This window comes from Schistocerca nitens, chromosome 1 (assembly GCF_023898315.1).
Source record: "Schistocerca nitens isolate TAMUIC-IGC-003100 chromosome 1, iqSchNite1.1, whole genome shotgun sequence".
Lineage (NCBI taxonomy): Eukaryota > Metazoa > Arthropoda > Insecta > Orthoptera > Acrididae > Schistocerca > Schistocerca nitens.
Genome location: NC_064614.1, coordinates 879,924,168 through 879,948,245, shown reverse-complemented (window position 1 = coordinate 879,948,245; position 24,078 = coordinate 879,924,168). Strand labels below are relative to the sequence as shown.

The 24,078-nt window shown below is 43.5% G+C and overlaps 1 protein-coding gene across 2 annotated transcripts in view; it reads left to right on the top strand.

Moving 5' to 3' along the window:
• Window positions 1-24,078, top strand: part of LOC126263870 (transmembrane protein 65) — a 598,567-nt gene that overhangs the window by 563,127 nt on the left and 11,362 nt on the right. For both annotated transcript variants that reach the window (XM_049960951.1, XM_049960950.1), the window contains one exon: window positions 3,066-3,269. In XM_049960951.1, coding sequence (XP_049816908.1) covers window positions 3,066-3,269 — 204 coding nt within the window. The remainder of the gene's footprint in view (window positions 1-3,065; window positions 3,270-24,078) is intronic.

The window sequence follows — 24,078 nt, the reverse complement described above, 5'->3', positions numbered from 1 at the left end:
AATTATAACACTATTTTGTTTAATTTGTTCCACTGACTTCCACAATTGAAATGGAGTTGATTGTGTAGAACTGGTTCCACTAGTTGAAGTATTATTACTGTTGTTACTACCTTGACGTATCTGTTGAGCAGACTGTAGAGCTTCGTCGATTTCCATCGTCGTGGATGCAGAAGTACTTGGAATTTGTAATCCTCGTTCTTCTAATTCGTTGTCTATCAAGTTTGGTTGAATGTCAGGTCTCGAAGAAGGTCCTGCTGTAGGCTCGCTTTCTTGTCTGGGACGTTTTGGTTCAGACGGAGTTTCACCAAACAATTCAGTTAAATGTAGTTCTCCCAATGCATCGAAAAAATCGGTATCAACAGACGTCAAGTCCAACGATTCGTCTAAACTGCCTCTTTTACGTTTCTCTGCACGTTTACGATTAATTTCACGTATTGCTGACCAAGGTAATTGTTTCTTTTCACCACGAACGGTATACGTGTTAAACCTTCCACTACTCTTGCCACGACGAGACTCCATAACCCATCGTTAACAAAATGAAACTAATGATATACAGACAACGCTACTCCTTATATACCCGATTCACATCTTATTAGCATTGCAAAACAATTCAAGGTAGCCGCTTTCCCACCAACTGATTACTTGCCAACGACCCCCAGCCACCCGCCGACCCTCGGCCGTGACGTCACGGCCGCCGCTGCCAAAGGCACGAAGCAGCACTACGTGGCTGTAGAGGCAGCACGGCTCAGTATTTCTGCAGGGGGCCTGCAACGATTTGTTGAGTGCGTGCCACGTCGACTTGCTACACTACACCGGTCAAAAGGAGGTCCACACGATATCTGGAGGTATCCCACGAATTTTGTCACCTCACTGTATAATAAGGGGCAAATGTTGGTTACATTAGTGAAATGAACGTCTTTTTTCATGTTCACGTTGACCTCAGGGGGTGGACCCAAATAGTGTGAAAAACACCTTGAAAATACAACAGAATCAACTGTTGCCAGAAATACACCATCCATATGCAGCGGATTAAACGCCACGTTGGGCGTCGGTGAAGTCTATGCCCTTGGCCTCGACTTGTCGAATCACTCTGCACTCCTGCAGTCAGCTAAAGTCCAGCACTGAAGAAGTGCAGATTTATGTGTCGCTGTGAGCAATGGCTTTTTGCGAGGTGTCCTACTGCATGCAATTCCTTTCGCAATCTTCGCTCGAAAACTGGTTGAGATGCAACTGCATCCACTGACAGCAGCAACTCCTGTCGAGTTGGTAACCGATTGTTACTGACAAGGTGTGACATTCGTTTTCGGTCCTTTTTTACGGCCTCTATTCTCGCGCCATGTCACACAGCTGCGAGGGGGCACCGTTCATAGTAGATACGTTGATCAGTCCACATTGACATCCATATTGATACACCAACAAATCTACCAACGTCATTCACGATGTGGTGACTGGCACGCCGAAACACGATAGCTCATATTTTCTGCCCCCCCCCCCCCCACACACACACAGGCTCATAATACCAATTTTACACCTTTACAGCTTTTCTAAAGCCGTCGGCACACGGACCGTGCTTCCGAACGTTGAGCGTTGAGCGTGCCGAGTTTATGACGTCACAACGTGGAATAGCACGTTCGGGAGTCTTTCCGAACGTGCAGAGCAATATCTGGCATATCAGATATTCTGAGCGTGCGTCTGAGCGTTCACCAATGAGATGGCACAACGCCACCTACGTCACACGCACGCCGTCTCCTTTCAGTACAGAGCTGTGAGGCGCCATATTGGCATTCATTTCAAGCCTATACGTATATATGCCGTTTCTGAGCACCAGCAAACTGAGAATCACTGGAAAACGCGTTGTTAACTTGTGATTCGTTCCAATAAAATAATGAGAAACATCATATTCGTGGCAAAAGAATTATTGTAACTTGCGTATTATGAGAGTAGGCTATTTGAAGGCTGCGACACACTGAAGATCCACCCAAAACGTATTGTTCTTGGTACAATTTGCTATAATTAAATTTCAATTAGGAACATATCTACGATTAAGGTTTTCAACACTGGGTAACATAATTTGATAAGTCGATTGAGTTGCTGGTTTAGCGTAATGAATAGCGTCATTGTCCTATATGCAGTTGTTTTTTGGGGCGGTGGTTCGCGTCTTGACACTTGCAAGTTATTTTTTCCTAACATTCGCGTTTTTATTAGGTTCTGATAGTTTATTATTAGTTTAATACACGTACATACTATAATATTTGATGTTACGTAAATATAAGTTCACCTCTTTTTAAGGGGTGACTGTTCGATTGACTTAATCCACAGGACAGCTTGCGCTACTTGTAGAAAGATATTTTGCTCCTATTTCTTTTACGCTTCATGATTCACATGTTGCAAAGATTCTGCTACTGGATAGGAACAGTGATCAAGTAAGACTAACCTTGGGGTTTTACTAAAATGTGCGAATGATGAAATAATGTTTTTCTTATGCGGAGAAGTATTGCAAATTTGTATCGCACTGTTTGTAATGGAACTTTTACAACCCTGTGTCCTTATTGATTGGACATGATACTTTCCTTTTCGTGGACGATGGAGCAAATGTGCCTTTTTTATAGAGGTAACGTGGGAATTGAATGCGCGCCCGTTGAGTAATCAGTGTGATTTACGAACTAGAAACATCCCTGAACTGCCGCTGGAGTGCGTTGCGATCGCGTATACCACGTTGGGGCCCACGTACCATATGCACAAGTCGTATCGGTCCTGAGCGTTCAGCAGCACGTTAAACGTGGCACGCTCAACGTTGATGTTCGACAGCACGGTCCGTGTGCCGACGGCTTAAGCAATTACTGTGCTCTTAAGTGGTGAGGGGGAGTGTGTTTTTCAGTAAAATTTTACACCTTTACAGCTCTTCTAAGCAATTAATGTGCTCTGAAGTGGTGAGAGGGAGGGTGTCGTTCAGTAAACTTGTAAATATAAATTTAAAACATGAAGTCAGAAGCGTTTTTGGGTTTACCTAGCTTTTACGATCCTGGGGTGGACCTACAGAGCAGGTGTGGTGTTTTTGTGCACAGGGAGACTACATCGAGGTGACGATGGGCACGATGATGGTGCTGTCGACGATGGCGGCGGCGGCGCTCGGCAACACCATCTCCGACATCCTGGGCATCGGCTCCGCGTGGTACGTGGAGCGGGTGGCCGCCAGGGTGGGCGTGCGCGCGCCCAAACTCACCCCCGTTCAGCTGGACATGGGCTCCTCGCGGTGGGCTGCCAACATTGTGAGTACCACCCCTTCCTACGGCACCGCGCCCGGTGCCTTCCTGTTTGCTACACTCAGTTGTAAGCTTCTATACTGAACTATACTCCACGGTCATTATCTGCCGCATCTTAAATGTAATCAGTGTTTAACTGAGAGGTAAACCAAGCAAGATTACGAGATGCGACTATGAACCTAGTTACCATCCTACATCCCTGTTTCGATTTAAATATACAGTGTGTTCCAATACGGTTCATCCAATTTAAAAGTTTCTTTAAAAAATTGTTAGTTTTACTGATAGTTTCTATTTATTGATTTTACATTGGCAACTGCTTTTCTTGCATCGATGAAATATTTTTTGTGAAGTTGCTATTCCAAATTTCCAAGTAAGTGTACTGAGTCGCTAATAAAGAAAAGCAGATTCTACCTAAGTTTTCTTGAAAAATCGAACATTCTGCTTTAGTCACGGAAAAGGTTTGCATTGATTTATGTAGGCAACATTTTCATTCCTACGTCGTCTCTGCTTCTCTGTTCTGTCGCACTGTTATGCATAATTTGTCCATATATTGTACATTTTCTATCCTGGAGAGTTTGTTAGCTTTATTGAGAATAACTTTCCACAGATCGTAATACTATTTGAAGCTTGCTTTCAATAATTTGTGATTTGACATTTGGACACCAGCATGGTGACATAGCTATGAGGCACACTGTAATCAAGTAACACACTTTTATCAAGGAAACTCTAATGTTTGTAGCAATATGCTACGACAGTTTTTGTAGTCTTGTCTTCCACAGTTGCGTGTAATGTTACGGTATATTGATAATTTTTACTTTTTGGACAGTGTGACTACAACTGAATGAAACACAATTTTCGTGCCATACGCGTTTCGCCTTTATTCTCTTCAATGCATCTTCAGTGGCCTGGAATAAGTACACATTTTTAATATTTAGTTTACATTTTGGGCAATGTACCTATAGGTTATAAACAGTTCTCGTGGTTGGTTTTTCCTATTATGTAGTAATGTTTTGATCTGTACTTACAGGTTGCGTGGGCGATTTTCTACATATTACTCTTCTGTTCCATTTGTGATTTTTTTCCCCCCACATTTCACAGCAGTAGGAACTGAACACTTATTTTGATGCAATGGTTTGTGTTGCCGATTGTCGGATGTTATTGCCAAAGATCGAATGTTATTGCCAACTTTCGAGTGTAATTTTTGAGGTATCTGTGATCTGTTAGTGTACACATTTGTGTGTGTGTGTGTGTGATCACAGATACTTCAGAAATTACATACGAAAGTTGGCAATGGCTCTGAGCACTATGGGACTTAACATCTATGGTCATCAGTCCCCTAGAACTTAGAACTACTTAAACCTAACTAACCTAAGGACAGCACACAACACCCAGTCATCACGAGGCAGTGAAAACCCTGACCCCGCCGGGAATCGAACCCGGGAACCCGGGCGCGGGAAGCGAGAACGCTACCGCACGACCACGAGCTACGGACAAAGTTGGCAATAACATTCGATCTTAGGCAATAACATATGACAGTTGACAACACAAATCAAAACAAGTGTTCAGTTCCTAGCGCTGTGAAATGTGGGAAAAAACCTCAAGTTGCATTTATCAGAAGCGGAACGGCACCAAAAATGGAACAGAAGCGTAATATCGCCCACGCAACTTGTAAGTACAGATCAAAACATTACTACATAATAGGAAAAACCAACCACGAGAACTGTTTATAACCTATAGGTACATTTGTCCAAAATGTAAACTAAATATTAAAAATGTGTACTTATTCCAGGCCACTGAAGATGCATTGAAGAGAATAAAGGCGAAACGCGTATGGCACGAAAATTGTGTTTCATTCAGTTGTAGTCGGGCGGTCCAAAAAGTAAAAATTATCAATACACCGTAATGCTTCAAGTTTAACAATTGCGCACAAACATTCAGTGTACTGGCAGATGATATTTCTCACTGTTGGTGTGCTTCGCAGACATCGACGAAGTAGCGCGTGTAAATTTGGTGCATAGATGAGTAGGCTAAAAGAAGGCTCAGAGGATGTAAGAAACATTCAGTCCATATGTGCATGCCTCTGACAACTCAGAGCCCAAATGATTGTCCCTTACACCGTGGAGTGGTACCAAGTGGGGAACATCGTAGATCCATTCCATCAAGCGTTTTGTAATAATATGTTATATAACGTCGCTAAGAGCAGACTCAGAGGATGAGGCACCAGTTTCCAAGTTTCGCTAGAATACAGGGTTGGACAAAATATGGAAATACTGCGCGATATGCATGGTTGAGCCGGCCGAAGTGGCCGTGCGGTTAAAGGCGCTGCAGTCTGGAACCGCAAGACCGCTACGGTCGCAGGTTCGAATCCTGCCTCGGGCATGGATGTTTGTGATGTCCTTAGGTTAGGTAGGTTTAACTAGTTCTAAGTTCTAGGGGACTAATGACCTCAGCAGTTGAGTCCCATAGTGCTCAGAGCCATTTGAACCATTTTTATGCATGGTTGAACATGAATGTAGATGCTAGCCAAGCCTACAGGTAGTGCTGATGTATCTAACCACGAACAGCATCTATGCAATGTCCTCAATAAGTTGCAAGTGTCAGCCGTGGTCAGAAAGCGTTCTGTGTGCTTGTGAGTATATTATGTACTAGCTGTGTGAAATAGAACCTGGGAAAATTATTGGTGCTCGTTGATGGGTGTTTCTCATGCAACACACACGTCTACTACTGTCGCCACTCAACCGGTATAGTGGCTGCTTCGCTATTCAGCCACCTAGAGGGTGCCCCAAGCACCACCGCCGAGGCTTGTCTCCGCAGCTGTGGGCAAGAGCCGACAGGGTGGAGCATTCTTTGTAACTACAGGTCGCACGAGGCTAACCACAGCTTCTGGTTGGACGAAGCCTCGTGCCTACTCCGCTACTGGCCACAGCACATAGCAAGATATGCAGGTGCAGCTTAGATGTATGGGTCTAACTGCTATTCCAACCCCTTCACAGATCGTCCAATAAAAAAAATAAATTATTTCACCCAATCTGAAACAGGGATGTTGTCGATACACCTCGAATTTCTCACGTGAGCCGGCCGGAGTGGCCGAGCGGTTCTAGGCGCTACAGTCTGGAACCGCGCGACCGCTACGGTCGCAGGTTCGAATCCTGCCTCGGGCATGGATGTGTGTGATGTCCTTAGGTTAGTTAGGTTTAAGTAGTTCTAAGTTCTATGGGACTGTCGACCTCAGAAGTTAAGTCCCTTAGTGCTCAGAGCCATTTGAACCATTTCTTACGTGAATAGTAGATTTCTCCCTTTCATACGAGCTGTTTTCGTAGGCAGGTGAAACTGGAGCACACATCCCTTAAGTATAGTTACTTATTGTGAAAATCCTGTACATCAGCATGACTTAGGCTATATGTCCTCTCTGTATTGTCTCGGCAGGTTAAAGAAAGAAAGAATTGTTCTAACCAGTCTAATATCTGATACGATGTGCATCACAGGACTAGAATATGAAACTAATTTTTGGCTCATGACAGAGTACTAAGAGCATATTCTATTTCTGCCACAGGATGCCGCCTCACCTTAAAACTCTCGTAAACTACCCACATGCCTCATCACTTATGAAGTCTCTTAAGATAGCAACATAAGAAGAGTTGTAAACACTAGGTTAATACCACATATCACTTTATAAATTCGGTGATATAATTGATTTTATTACGATGGTCTTCTCTCCCAGTGTAGGTGGGAGATTGAAATTTCGTTAAAAGATGTCACTGCGACGAAAAAACCGCATGGTTACCGCTCCAACTCGCAAATCATATCCGTGGTACTCTCGCCCTCACTTCCGCCCATCCGGCGGCACGTCATTCATATCAAATGTGAGTAATTAATTAAATTGAACATAAGAGTAACTTTGCACTTTGATTAACGTTATCCTGCAGACGCATTACACTCGCCAGGTAACAATTACAGTCGCTTCTGTGACGTCACTGGGAACATCCCACAGACAGGGTAGACACTTTCTCCCGTACCCAGACGAGCGGTAACCCACGTCAAATAGTTGACGATGTTCGCTCACAGCACTTAGAAGAAGCAGTATAGAGCTCACTTCTAAACTCCCCTTTCGTCAGAGTATCGCGTACCTGCCAAATTCTCACGAGTCTTCCAGTCTTCGATATATAGCATCTTAACCCACGTCATTTTGACGCACGTCAAGTCACAGCCTTTGAAAATTCTCTCGAAATCCCATCACATTCCGACAGCACTATACCATTAGTTAGAAGACTGTCTACTATTTAACCCATCACTGACTATGTAGAGAGCTACCACAACGAGAAAAATACCACAACACCCCCCACGATTCGTCAATATCGAATGATTGTCTACAATATCCCTCTGCTCATGTCCTAATCTCCTTTATCGTATTCACATGATTAGTACGCTGGAAATACGACAGTGTATTGATACAAGAGTCTTCGTTGATAGCAAAGCGTTTCGTGAGAAATATATCACCTTTTTTTCAAATGGAACATAGCTCCATAATAAGAATTTAACAGTGTCACAGAGCTTCCAGCATACTATCCATTGAATCATTGAAATCGATGCGACTTCCACGCGTAACACAGAGTTATTGCGAGAGGAGGGAGATATTCATGACTTAATCACAGCGTTGTACATTTTTTTTACCCCCACTTGCTGTTCGATAGTGGACTGACTATGGCACTGTATACCGTCTAGAGCCGAGTATATCCCCATGGGTAGCACGCATATGCATAGTGCTGGTTATTTATTTAGAAGCAAAGCCGGTACTTGCACGCTAATCCAACTATCGTACATCGAGAACCAATCAATCAACAAGTACAAGCCAGAACAAGTCATGTCAATGTTTCCTCTAGCAACAGAAGTCACCTTAGTATCCTTACACCTCAATCCGAATTGTAATTCAAGAGCCTCTAGGTGACATACCGAGGGGATTTGCGGTCACTCGCCTCCTACATCGTCCCATCTTAGTTGGCAGATCATATCATGCAGGTGAATTTAAGCCTGACACATTCTTTTGCTTTAGCCCACCGAGATGTAAGTTACTAATATTTGGATCGCTTCCTTTAAGACTGCAACAAATGAATCCGAACCAGACGTGTGCATTTTACTTCAGCTCACTCCACATGCTTACTGCTAGGCATTTTACGGCAGTTGATGCTTCCGATGGAAATGTATGGGATTTCTAGTCCTATCGATGTGCAATTTAGATGCGTTCAGGTCAACTATCATTTCCAACACAGCTGCTTGCAGACAATTCCATAACCTATGAACATCCCACTTCTAAAGCAAATACACTGCAAGTTGCTGTACAGTGCATGTTGGAGGGTACACCACACCGGTATTATCGATTACTCGACTGTCTCAATCTCATACGCAGATCAAGTACAAACATTTCCTGTTTACTTCCATGCATAACCTAATCCAACCTATGTTTCTGAACGAAATACGTCGTCTTTCCCAGGGATTTTTTTCCACCACATATTCGAATGGAGTATCACAATGAATACACCCTAGCTACCCACATGATGCTTTCCGTTCACAGGTCAATGAAGTAACATGAAGAGACGTGTTCTCATACCATACGTAGACAGTGATTACGAAGTGCAAAGCTGTCGAATCGATGGTGCTGTTCACTAGTACGAACCATTTAACAGTAAAAGGGGGTATGCATGTTAATATGGGAGAGCAGCTGACTATGAATGACCTTAAAGTTGTTGTGGAAATTGAAAATGTAGAGGGAAGTAGGAAGATGGGGCTCGTTCAAATAGTGGGGAAAGCTGTGCAGCAAACTGATATACATGGTGATTGTAATTAAAGTTGAACTTTCAAACCGCTTTAGAAATAACACCACCCGTCAGAATGAGGTTAAATTGCAACGGAATATTATCGGAGAAGAGGGGAAAACGTAAGGCAGAAGAAAAATAAATAGTTTCAAAATGAAGCAATAGATGGCGCTGTAAGCATCATAATTTAATAGTGCTCGACTAAAAATGACAAATGAATCATACAACGATGACTAAGGTGTACGTTTGACGTTAAACAAACTGTACTACTCAGTGTGCATGGGTGTACAGGTGTGATACTGTTAGTTACGTAAGGCTATCCACCAAGGCAAGGTCATTTCACATCTGATGGGAAAAGCCGGTTTTTATTTGTCCTGAGGCCAAAACCCGCATAAAAAGCATCACTCACGTCGGTTCTCAACTGTCCTGAGGCCAAAAATCGCTTAAAAAGCATCAATCAAAATCAAATGGGATTATTTATTTCCTTATGACTGGCGCATAACATCTTCAATATGCTGTCCACCGTTTCCTGCAAAACGGTGAAATCGAGAAACAGCATGTTCCACAAGTGATCAAAGTGTTTCCGGGGTCACGTTCAGAATGTTTTGCGCAATGCGTGCCTTCAATGCAGCTAAGTTTTCAATCGGAACTCTGAACACATCTTTCAGGTAGCCCAACAGCCAAAAATCACACGGATTAAGATCAGGTGATCGGGACCGCCAGGCTGTAGGGAAATGGCAGTTGATAATTCTAACTTTTCCGAAATGGCGCTTCAGCAGCTGCTTAACTGGATTTGCAACGTGCGGAGGTGCGCCATCTTGCATAAAAATTATCCCATCCACACATCCTCGCTGTTGGAGAACTGGAATGACGTGGTTGCTAAAGGACACTCATAGCTCTTACCAGTGACGGTACAGGTAACAGGACGGGAAGCACCTGTCTCTTCGAAAAAATATGGCCCTATAATAAATGATGCCGTAAACCCGGACCACACAGTGACCTTTTCAGGATGAAGTGGTACTGGTTGATTTGCGTGTGGATTTTCCGTTGCCCATATTCGACAATTCTGTGTACTGACGCATCCTGTCAGACGGAAGTGGGCTTCGTCTATCCACAAAATCTTCAACGGCCAATCATTTTCCACTTCGATGCGAGCAAGAAATTCTGAAGCAAAGGTGTCTTTTGCTGTCAGGTCAACAGGAAGAAACTCGTGCACATGGATAGCAAAGATTGATGTTTCGTAAGATTTTACGCACTATGCTGACAGGCATGTCAAATGTTCGGGCAGTTCTCCGTGCCCTCCAAGTTTGTACACCACCACTCGTCTCCTCCAGCATTGCTGTGACCACTGCTTCCACTGACGTCGAATCGATTCGTTTCCTCCCTCTACCAGGTTGCACACCAAAGAACCCGTCTTTTCGAATTTTCTCCAGAGCCGCGGCAGTCATCGGACCAACGCCTTTTTCCAAGCCCTTCAGTGTCCGGAACTTCTGCAGAGCGACGAGTGCACAGTCATCACTCTTGTAATACAGCTTTACAAGCAGAGCGCGATGCTGCATTGAGACAGTCATGGGGAACGTCGCAGACACGAAAGAAGGAAAAGCTGTGTACCGGGGACTGATGACCTCAGATGTTAAGTCCCATAGTGCTCAGAGCCATTTGTGTACCGGGCGTGTTTATATCAACTTCAATGGGTCGTGCGAATGACAGGTGTTTTCATTTATTTATTCTGACACATACAGCGCCATCTATTGATAAATTTTCACACTTTTTTTCTTCTGCCATACTTTTCCCCCCTTCTCCGATAACATTCCGTTGCAATTTGACGTCATTCTAACCAGTTGTGTTATTTCTTCAGCGTTTTCAAAGTTGATTACACTGGTCAACACTCATTTTCTTGCCAAGGATATTTGAGTGGCTTTAGGATGGGTTAGTGGTGCTGAGGACGAATATAGCAACCATTTATGCAGTTTGGCTCTAGTTTTTGAGATAATGCATGATTTATTCAAAAAATTGGAAAAAATTGCTAATACTGAACTCGAGCGCTACAAACTACAATGAAAAAAGAAAATAATCTTTATAAATAGCTTCTATGAAAACCTGATAGGCATTTGTCCACGTATAAAACATAATTGAAAAGTTTCTCTATAAGTATATCATTTTCTGTCCATGACGAACCGCTTCCTGCACGCTTTCCTTTTATAGGTCTCTTCAGAACAGTCACGTTGCAGATTCCAGCAATAATCTGCCATCATATGCCTGTCCCATCTTCCTTTATATCTTTCCTCTATTCCTTTCATATCTTGATGGAACCGCTCTCCTTGTTCCTCACTGAAATCACCTAGATTACGAGGAAATCGATCCAAGTGGCTGTGAAGGAAGTGCAATTTTATGCTCATGTTAGCTCCTAAGTTTTGAAAGTTAGTGAGCATGTTTTTGACCAGTTCCTCGTAATTGGGAGCTTTATGATTGCCCAAAAAACATTTTACAACAGCGACAAAACTGTTCCAGGCCGATGCTTCAGTGACAGTCATGACACTTGTAAAATTGGTATCGTTGATGAGCCTGCGAATTTGAGGACCATCAAATATTCCTGCCTTAAGTTTTTCACTACTGAGTCCAGGGAACGTATTGCAGATGTATGTGAAGCAATTACCATTTCTGTCTAAAGCTTTGGTGAATTGCTTCATTAGTCCTAACTTAATATGTAATGGTGGAAGAACAATCTTGTCCCTACTAACCAGAGGTTCATTAAAGATGTTTGCTTCACCAACAGCCATATGTTCCCTTGGAGGCCATGTTTTCTGCTTCAAATGTTCGTGCTTTGCCCTACTATCCCACATGCAGATAAAACATGGGTGCTTTGTGTATCCACTTTGTTGTCCAAGCAAGAAGTTCACCATTTTCAAATCAACACAAATCAACCACTGGTGCTGCATATACTGAATTTTCTGCAGAACCATCTTGATGTTAGCATATGCTTCACAAAGTTTGTTGAGTGGGCAATTGGAATAGATGCGTAACGATTGCCATTGTGTAGGAGAACACATTTTAAACTTTTAGTGGAACTGTCTATGAAGAGACGCCAGTCCTCTGGTCTATATTCCGGCAGCCCCAATTCAAGTAAAAGTCCAGGTATATTGCTGCAATACACTATAACCTCTTCTTGGTTGAAGTATGGAAGAAGGTTTTCTTCTCTCGCCCGGTAAGCTGTTATTTTAACACTTGGATGAAGACAGTTCTTTTCCTTAAGCCTGGATGCTAAGAGTTCTGATGCTTGCTTTGAAAGATTGAGTTCTCGTATCAAGTCACTGAGCTCCTTCTGGTCGAACTGCTGGGGTTGTGTCTCACGTCCTTCGTATTCCGAACCACTACTTGTACATTCCTCGCCGTGCACATCGTCATCTGATGATGTTAGCGTGGGTAATATTGTGAAGGTTGGTACAGGAACATCGTTGCTGTGCACCGCCGGTCTTCTTGCTGACTCCAAATCGGGATATTCCCACTTTAGTTTTTTGAACCTATTAAAACCTTTCACATTAACAATGCAAAAATAGCAATCATCTGTATGGTTCTTCTGCTCTCGCCATACCATAGGCACTCCGAAGTTTAAGCTTTTCCTTTTTCGTTTTGTCCACTGCCGTAAGCACTCCACACAGCATTTACAAACTTTATGGGGTGCCCACGCCTTGTCTTGATCTCCAAGTTTAATTCCGAAATATGGCAGATACGCTTCCTTCACAAAAGGAATGATATTCTTCTTGTTCTTTTGAAGAACGTATTCACCACAAATGTAGCAGAACTCATCTGGATGGTACACGCAAAGACGGCGTGAAGAACTCATGTTTTCCTAAAACAAAATTGCACAAATACTACATATTATGCAGAACTTTCTTGTATTTGCATGTCAATCACATCCAACAAACATCATTAATTGTTTTGTGTGAAATGAATACTCACCTCTTATTTGCTACGTCACGATGAAAAGGTTCTATCTCCTTGAAGCTGCACTGCACATGTGTGTGACTTTCGACCATCGCCATTTTTCTTGTTTACACTGAACGCTACCTATCGGCTGTTGCGGGGATTACCTCGGCTAACAAATGAATGTCGAGTACCGCCGAATTCAAATCTGCACAACCCTCAATATCTTTAACACACGCACCGCACAACAGGACTGAACACATGCTGACAGTGTGATGTTTGCATGATGTAATCCTCAACCACACAGATGCACTCCCTGAGCACAATTGTTTAATAAAGATAGTACAATATCACTCATTAAAAAACAGGTAGCAAATACATTACACCATATATGGACCCTGCAGTCGATATTATCCACATGAAACTCTCATTTCCACAAATAACCTATATCTCAAAAACCAGAGCCAATTTGGAAAAAGTACAAATATACTCGGAATGAGTATCATAACAATATCCCATTTTCGTTCAAACTTCCCTGGCAACGGAAAAAATTTTTTATTTTGTAGAGCTGTGTTATTAATCACCTTGGATATATAGAGGGGCAGTTGACAGCTAAGCACGACACGTTCTGTCTGAGCATTCCAAACTTTGACAGCAAGCTGTATTAGTGCATCAAAACTCATTGAGCTTGTTGTTGCTACGTTAAAATTAATAGCTCTGCTGTCATCACACGACGTATTTCTAAAGCAACAAAGTGTCATGAATACACATGGTCTGCAGGAAGTTATATGTTCTGCAGCGTGGTGGTGTTTTGCTTAGGATAGTGAGTGCATTGAGATGGTGATGTGCTGTTCATGATTTTGGTCACTCAATCATTCTAAGATCAACAAAAGTTCATTGCAAGATGGTATACCTACTTCAACAAGTTGTGCATGCAACAAATGCGGAATTCAAAGAAAACAAAAAACTATTATTTGAAAAATGCTGTGACATAGTTTCCAAAAGTCAGTCAGTATACTATTTACGGACTATGAAAATGTGTAAGGTACACCCTCCCACCATTAACAAATGTTCCATTAAAATTAGATTCTTCCATGCCATTTACCAGCATATAGACTCCATTCTAATTTCGAAACGTGTTTTGTTTAAGAAGAAAAAAAAAATATCGAGTAATCTAATGATGCAACGGGATTAAGTGAATATAACTTAATCTCCAAACGTCTGTCAGGGCTATATAAGTACATGCTGCACAGGTATTTACGCTTTTTGGCTGTTTTTACCTAGTATTCCTACAGTCATCACATTGTCATCCCCATGTAGGAGACATGGTTTCTCAGCCCTGACGGAGATGGAAATTTACCGTGTAGATATCTGCTAAAGCCACCACACATATTTGAAAGTATTCGTCAGTTGGACTTCTCCTTCTACGAAGATGCTGAAGGCTGTTAGGCACTTTAGAGCAGAACAAGCAGACATGATGACATGATGAATTACAGAGATGTATATGTACTGAACAAGTGAACTCCCCCCCCCCCCCCACACACACACACTGTGTCTATATCAGGGAGGGAGGGACTGGCCTTCATGATCCTCACCCTTTCGTACAGATGGTACAGCGCATGAAGTGGACAGTGTACCTAGCGCTGTGTCTGAACGTGGTTTCGCACAGGGTGGTGCAGCGCACTAGCAGTCCGGTAAACTGTAGTGCTGTACCTGAGCATGGGGTGGTAAAGCATACTAGCCAGCCAGCCACGTCCTCAGTTACGGTATTTGCTGCATGTATTCCAATCTCCGTCTCCCTCTAGTATCATGTAAATTATTCCCCGATGTCTTAACAGGTGTCCTGTCATCCTGTCCCTTCTTGTCAGTGCTTCTCACATATTACCTTCTCTCCGATTATACGCAGAACTTCCTCATTCCTTACCTCATCAGTCCACCTAATTTTCGACATTCGTCTGCAGCACCACACCTCAAATGCTTCGATTCACTTCTTTTCTGATTTTCCCACAGTCCATGTTTTACTGCCGTACAATGCTGTGCTACAAACTTACTTCCTCAGAAATTTCTTTCTCAATTTAAGGGCTATGTTTGATACTAATAGACTTCTCTTGGCCAAAAATGCCCTAGTGCTAGTCTTCTTTTGATGTTATCCTTGCTCTGTTCCTCATGGGTTATTTAGCTGCCAAGGTAGTAGAATTCCTTAACTTCATCTGCTTCGTGACCGTCGATACTGATGTTAAGTTTCTCGCTGTTCTCATTTCTACTACTTCTCATTACTTTAGACTTTCTTCGATATACTCTCAGTCCATATTTTGTACTCATTAGACTGTTCATCCCATTCGCCAGATCATGTAATTCCTTTTCATTTTCACTGAGGATCCAATCTCATCAGCGAATCTTATCATTGATATCCTTTTATCTTGAATTTTAATTCCACTTCTGAACCTTTCTTTTCTTTCCATCATTACTTCTTCAATGTATAAATTGAAGAGCGGTGTGAAAGACTACATCCCTGTCTCACACCATTTTTAATCACAGCGCTTCATGCTTGGTCTTACACTCTTATTATTCCCTCTTGGTCCTGTTCATATTGTATATTACCCGTCTTTGCCTATAGCTTACCCCTACTTTTCTCAGATTTTCGAACGATTTGCTCCATTTTGCACTGTCGAACGCTTTTTCCAGGTCGACAAACCTATGAACGTGTCTTGATTTTTCTTTGGTCTTGTTTCCATTATCATCCACAATGTCAGAATTGCCTTTCTTGTGCCTTTACCTTTCTTAAAGCCAAATTGGTCGTCATCTAACACATACTCAATTCTCTTTTCCATTCTTCTGTAGATTGTTCTTGTCAGTAACTTGGATGCGTGGGCTGTTAAACTGATTGTGCGATAATTCTCGCACTTGTCGGTTCTTGCAGTTTTCGGAATTGTGTGGACGATTTTTTTTCGAAACTCAGATGTATATCGCCAGACTCATACATTTACACTCGAACGTGAATAGTCGTTTTGTTGTTCGTTCTTCGATCAACTGAAGTACTTGTGTTACCCATGATTTCTTCGCAGTTACCTTCTTTGTACCGACAGTTTTCTTTCCAACTTCTGTGATTGCCCTTTTTGGAGATGTCCACTCCTCTTCAACCAAGCTGCCTACCGACCTATTCCTTATCACAGTATCGCTAGCTGCGGAGAACTTCCGTGTCCCACTTCTTTGCGCATTGATTCTTTCAGAATAGTCTCTTAAACTTCATCCTAGTCTTCATCACGAGAAAATTGTGATCTAAGTCTACATCTTCTCCTCGGTACGCCTTATAATTCAGTATCTGATTTCGGAATTTCTACTACTCATGATGTTATCCAACTGAAATATTTCCGTATCTCTCAGCGTTTTCCAAGAATACCTCCTCCTCTTGTGTTTCTTGAACAGAGTATTCGCTGTTACTAGCTGAAATTTATTACAGAACTGAGTTAGTCTTTTTTCTGTCTCATTACTATTACTAAGCCCATAAGGATAAGATCCTTTCTTTTACTCCTTCCCTACAACTGTATTCCAGTCCCCCACGACTATTAGATTTTCATCTCCCTTTGCGTATTGCATTACCTGTTCAATCTCCTCATATACTTTCTTTATCTCTTAATCTTTGGTTTGCAACGTCGGCATGTATATCTGAATTATCTTTGTCGGTTTTGGTTTGCCGTCGTTTCACATGAGAACAACCCTGTCACTGAACTGTTCACAGTAACACAATTTCTGCCCTACCTTTCTATTCACTACGAATCCTACGCCCGTTATACAGTTTCCTGCTGCTGTCGATGTTACCCTGTACGCTTCTGGCCAGAAAATCTTGCCTTCTTTGCATTTCACTTCACTGATCCCCCACTATATCTAGACTGAGCCTTAACATTTCCCCTTTCAGATTTTCTAGCTTCCTACCAAGTTCCAGCTTCTGACATTCCACGCCTTTCGTTGATAAGTCAATCTTTTTCTCATGGTCACCTCCCCTGTGGCAGTCGCCTCCCACAGATGCGAATGGGGACTATTCCGGAATCTTTTGCCAACGGAGAGATCATCATGACACTTTTACAATTACAGGCCACATGTCGTGTGGATACTCATTATGCCTCTTTAATGCAGTGGTTTCCACTGCCATCTGAATCCTTATGACGTTGATCAGTGTTCATTCTTCCGCTTTTAGAGGCCGTTTGCCATCCCGAGGGCAAGGGTGTGCCCTGAAGCTCTGTCCGCTCCTTCGCCCTCTATGACGAGGCAGTTGGTAGAATGAGGGTGACTTCTTACGCTGGAAGTCTTTTGGCCGCCAGTGCTGATTATTATTCATAATTTAAGCGGTGGCGGGTTTCGAACCCCAGACCGAAGACGTTTTGATTACTAATCAAAGACGCTGTCCTTAGACGGCGGGAGATGAAATATTTTATAAGCCTGTTATTGATTCTTATCTTTCACGCACAATTCTCAGCTTTGACTTTGTGAGCTACTCTTACTCCATATACCACTTATTTATCCAACACACTATCACAGTTTTTTAACCATGGTACTAATTAACACTCTGCCTGTCACCGCATTTGCCTCTATTTACTTATTAATCTCACATTTCGTATTCCATACGATTTCACATAATGCCACTCTTCAAAATTATGACTGCCTGCACTTGAACGATTCAGTACCTTCCCGAAAACGTACTAGCGCTTCAATCATTAACCTCGCATTATCAACACTACAGTTCTCAACACAGAACTTAGCCTCAGTAGATATGGTATGTTTACAAGCTGTAGCCACCTACAAGCTTTTATAAGACTTCTGACGGCCTAATCGTCATCGTCTGTTGTGAACAACTCAACGTAATCGCCGTGTGCAGGCCAATGTGAGAGCGAATGCCTGCTCAAGCTTTATGGCAGAGACGACTAGGACAGCCTTCTCAACTATAAAAGGAATTCATCGACGCTGCTGGACAGACATAAATGTGTCTTTTATCAGTCACACTGGGAAGATACATGTACTAATTAAATTAGAATCGACGCTTTCGTACGTTACTGATGCATGCTAATTTTCGATTCGCGAAAGTTAAATGACTTGGAAGTAGCAGATTTGCACCTAAAGCTGGAAACGTCAAAGGACAGCGAGAATGTGTGCGAATGGGTGGATTACAGTTACTCTCTGCAGACTATGCCCTAGTGGAAGAACACTTCTGTACACGGAGGAAAGTATTTACTGTACCTTGCTCTAATAGTTTCTAACCGGAGGATTCATAGAATCACGTAGTGGGAATCTCTTACTTCACTAGTTTCCTCATAAAGAGCCTTCGAAGAGGCAAATGCTATTGATCAAGAGAGGATTGCATGTACTAGTTGTTAGCATGTCGGGCTGAAGATTAGTTGGTACAGTGTTCCAATGTCACTCGAACGACATTTCCGTTTATTGCCACTTCTTTGGTGTGGAGCTGTTAACAAACATGGTGAAGCATCTGATGATGCATTGGTTCACCTTTGGCAGACGTTCTACCTATACGGTTCATTATGGCACTGATTGTATAGTTCCTTAGCACATGGCTGGACATGAGTGGGCCAGGACGACAAACAGCTACGACGATTATCGTAGATTGTGAAAAAGAGCTTCCTGGTCTGATACCTCCCTTTGCTACAACCTAAATGTATTCCATATATTAATTCCTGGTGAATCTGAAGATCAAGAACTCGACTGAAAATCATTTACACTCGTGTCTAGTATTGTGACATGGAAAATATGTTTTGCTGCCAAAAAATTTCTCATACTATGAGAAGGACATCAGCCGTTAAAACATGTAACTGCTTAACCACTGGCATAAAAGACGGAATCACGAAATTTTTCTCTCGTGTGAATGTGGTCCATTACAGAAAACTGCGACTGCTTTCCTTCGTACATCCCTGTGTTAATTTGTCAAGTAGGCATTTTTGTATAAAATGGACTCTCCATTCTCTATAATAGGTGTGGAGTAACAGGGAGCTCGATTATGGGAGGGTTATTCGTTTCCATTGTTCCATGATTCAGTCACTGTGTTGACGTGCGCACTGGGAGTTTAAATGGAAATGTCATTCGATCAACGATGTCACACGCACCGGTCGTTTGCAGCGGAGCTCTGTTTGTAACAGCTTGCAGTCTTTGGAAACACTTCTGCCTTCGCCAGTCCTCCGCTGTCTACTGAACCCCAAGTCGCAACCAATTGTGCGTTAAGGAACGGGCAAGTCTCCAACGTCCAAGTTATTGAGCGATGGGTGGAAATCTCGTGCCTCGTGGTCCGCAAGAAGCTTCACTGCAGTTGGTTCTCTTTCGATACACCCATCAAAGGTGGAAAAGAGCTTCGCTGATTTCATGATACTCGTTCTCTTTGCCGAACGGTGACAATCCTCTCTTCGTCACGCTTATTCATGTCCGAAAGAACAGACACATTTTGATCCTGCAGCCGTTATGAATCAAAGGAATTAGTGACATTAGCTGCTAGGGCACACTCATTTAAATCAAAGAGGAAAGTTGAAATTTCTGCAGGATCGGGATAAGCAGGAGACGCGAGTTCGAATCCCGGTCCGGAACAAATTTTCAATTTTCCCCGTTGATTTAAATTCGTCGCTAATGGCAGCTAATGTCCAGGACAACGAATCGATATTACGATTTTTCTGTACATACAGCACCTGTTACACAGGATGACACATGAACCACCCACAAACTGTGAGGGCTACAAGTACATTTTCTTTAGGAATAAATCCTCCTTAGCCGGTTCTTTGTAGGTTATACATATGAGTGAGAAATTGGTTATGACCCGCAATGCAACGTGACCCACTCGTAGCCAGTCGTTGCACTGATCCTAAGCATTCAGTGTATCGTAATTGTTGTGTACATGTGAGGTTTCCGATCCAGCACGGCCTACGACCTGTTCGAGATTCCTGACATGATTGCGGTGAGACGAGGGACATTGTCTCACCTACTAGCATTATTTTGGTGACATCCACACCACGGTATCTTTGCCGTTATGTACGCTTTCGGAAAATAGTTATACCTTGGTTCTCAGTGCCAACGGCCTTGGCGCAGTGGTAACACCGGTTCCCGTCAGATCACTGAAGTTAAGCGCTGTCAGGCTGGGCTAGCACGTGGATGGGTGACCATCCGGTCTGTCTAGCGCTGTTGGCAAGCGGGGTGGACTCAGCCCCTGTGAGGCAAACTGTTACTTGACTGAGAAGTAGCGGCTGCGGTCTCGTAAAATGACGTACGGTAAGGAGAGTGGTGTGCTGACCAATGCCCCTCCATCTCCGCATCCAGTGACGCATCTAGGCAGAGGATGACACGGCGGCCGGTCAGTACTGTTGGGCCTTCATGGCCTGTTCCGGCGGAGAGAGTTAGTTTCATTCTCAGCATTCCGTGATAAAGTCCAGTAGTGTCTCTTTAATGCGTGCTCGTGCTACGGGTACAGATCACGTAACCGTTAGGATGGAATCCCAGGACTAAAACGTGCACATTCACCAGCTTCAGAAGGAGCAGGCGGTAGTACCATCCGATGTCACAGCTAGTATGGAATTTGTGCAGTGTTGTATATTTTATACAAGGCTATTACAACGGTCTGAATAGCACCACCTCAATGAGAACGGACATGCTGCTGCTTAGGAACCTCACTAACAAATTTTGTCGGTAAGCAGTAAGCTTGTAAGGTTTTGTGTCAATTGCACATAACCTGAAAGTCTTCCAACAACATCAATTGCATCAGCTGCACGCCGATATCTGGGTACGTCACGTACTGCTTATGTGCAGCAACCTGTGGATACAGCATCGCGGAGCTGCGGCACATATTGCCGACATCAGAGATGCGTTTAGTAGATTTTTGTTGATCTATATTCTCTTTCATTATGCTTTCAACAGTTTTGATGACAGAGAATAGTAGTATCATCATTGTGATCTATCTTATCTGACTGCACAGTGTATTTGAAAAGAGCTTACTCCCTGTCTAACTATACAGCTTCCGAAGAAGCCTACGGCTTGTATATGTGACGTCCATCATCACAAAGAAGTATCTTCTTTCTTTATATATAAAAAAAGTGATTCGGTTATGACAGTAGCATACCTTGCATGTGACTTCAAAAAGTAAGAGATGCTGCTTCCCGGATATCGCTAAATATACACTAAGAATAAAGTTAAAGTCTATTTTTATGGTCACTTTAGTGCGTGAACTCTTATTCGTAGCCAAGTACGCTGACGCACATCTGTGAGATGACGCTCAACTCGGAGGTAAGTTGGTTCGAATTATGGTGGTAAAAGAAATTTTCACCGCCAGTATTTGGCCAGCAAGGGGAGGAAAGACAGGAGCGTTAAGTTCCTAATCACCAGACTTTGCGCCAATACCACTGACTAAATTCCAAACCTCTCCGAAGTGTCTCAAAAAGCGAGGACTTGTGACACTGTTCATAATGATCTGTCCTTCGGATGGGACATTTAAAACCGGCGGCTAACACAAACCTGAACCATAGTGTAAACTATTCAGACGTCCACTACAGTCATCTATGCTCAACATCTCTGATACATCGGCCAAAAAGGGACCGTGATGTGGGGAGAAACAAAGCCCTTTCTGACTAGGCAGCTGAACCTACCACACCTTCTCCCAGCCAACAATGTCATAAGACTTTTTCTTTCTTTAGTGTTTGGTGTTGTTAGTTTAAAATAACCTCGTTTTTCAGAAATACCTGCCCATTTTAACTTAACAGTACATGTTCCGTATTTATGTTTGTAAGAACAGCGTTCAGCAAGGCAATAATTTCGAAGGTCAAACAACCCGGATGTGTCACCCCAGTGATTTGTGCATCCTAAATTATTGCCTAGCATCATGACATTTGCATGAGAGGTAATCAAAAAGTGTCCGTTCGAAGGCGGTACAGTCCAGAATCGGGATGTCGGCAAGGCGAAATCACCGTGAACACTGCGGCAATCATCCCACCGATGCACCAGGTTGAAGATACCCATTTGGTAAAAACACAGTGTGCTGCTGCTTGGAGAAGTCCGTAATTGCCTGCTGGAGATCCTCGTCCGAAGGGGATAGTCGACCGTTCAAGGCCCTCTTTAAAGGACCGAAGGGATGAATGCCGGACGGGAAAGGATCAGTACTATAGGGCAGGTGCTCGAGTGTCTCCTACGTGTCCATAATGGTTGAGGTCGGCCTCCCAGATCGACCAGCTTCTTCTATCGAATCGCGACAAGTACGGAACTTGGCGTACCATTCTACAATGATGGTTTTCGGCAGATATGCTACACAATATACACACATCAAAAAAAGGTTTTGCACCACCCCAGTTCTCAGAACTCCTGAAGACAGACGTTGACTGTGGATGTTTTATCACAGACATAGTCCCTTTGACTGTTCAGAGATGTCACTAAACCCGCCCAAAGATGAAAACAACCATACATGAGCAGCGCCTATTAGACGGAGGGGGACCGGCAGCCGATCACTTCCAGTCATCAACCAAGAAGGAGGCACACGGCTCGTGTCGTCTGTAGTTCAACCAAGCCTAGACGCTCAATACCGCGATTCGATCGCGTCCGCATTGTTACTTTGTGCCAAGAAGGGGTCTCAACAAAGGAAGTGTCCAGGCGACTCGGAGTTAACCAAAGCGATGTTGTTCGGACATGGAGGAGATACAGGAGACAGGAACTGTCGATGTCATGATTCGCTCAGACGGCCCAAGGGTTACTACTGCAGTCAATGATCCCTACCTCCGGATTATGGCTCGGAGGGACCCTGACAGCAACGCCTCCATTTGAATAATGCTTTTCGTGCAGCCACAGGACGTCGTGTTGCGACTAAGAGTGGGTGCAGTAGGCTGCACGATGCGCAACTTCACTCCCGACGTCCATGGCGAGGTCCAACTTTGCAACCACGACACCATGCAGCGCGGTACGGATGGGCCCAACAACATGCCGAATGGACCGCTCAAGATTGGCATCACGTTCTTTTCACCGCAGAATGTCGCATATGCCTTCAACCAGACAATCGTCGGAGAAGTGTTTGGAGGCAACCCGGTCAGACTGAACGCCTTAGACACACTGTCCAACGAGTGCAGCAAGATGAAGGTTCCCTGCTGTTTTGGAATGGCATTATGTGGGGCCGACGTACGCCGTTGGTGGTCATGGAAGGCGCCGTAACGGCTGTACGATACGTGAATGCCTCCGACCGAATAGTGCAACCATATCGGCAGCATATGGGGAAGGCATTCATCTTCATGGACGACAATTAGCGCCCGCACCGAGCACATCTTGTGAATGACTTCCTTCGGGATAAATTCATTGCTCGACTAGAGTGGCCAGCATGTGCTCCAGACATGAGTCCTATCGAACATTCCTAGGATAGATTGAAATGGGCTGTTTATGGACGACGTGACCTACCAACCACTCTGAGGGATTTACGCCAAATCGCCGTTGAGCAATGGGACGATCTGGACCAACAGTGCCTCGATGAACTTGTGGATAGTATGCCACGACAAATACAGGCATGCATCAATGCAAGAGGACGTGCTACTGGGTATTAGAGGTACCGATGTGTACAGCAAGCTGGACCACCACCTCTGAAGGTCTCGCTGTATGTTGGTACAACATACAATGTGTGGTTTTCGTGAGCAATAAAAAGGGCGTAAATGAAGTTTATGTTGATGTCTATTCCAATTTTCTATACAGGTTCTGTAACTCGCGGAATCGAAGTGATGCAAAACGTTTTATAATGTATGTATATTCTTCACTCTCCCGTGAATGTCTACCGGCGTTTGCCCTTTGGTAGCCTACAAAGCAATAAGAGCACATCGACAATAACGTCGCCATAGTTCACGTCTGCACTTTTACGGCATGCATGTCGAGACACGTATGCCACACCAATCCGTTTCCTATGTGTCGGTGCTTATACACCCGCATCAGAGTAGCACTACATCGGATATATGCTGCAGCAACGCCCTCAAAGGGAAACATTTTGATCGCCCCCTATGTAACTTCCACTTTTAGATTCAAGATGTACAAGGTAGTGTTAGGGTGGCTTATGGCATCCTTGCTCGCGTCTAGAGAGCATA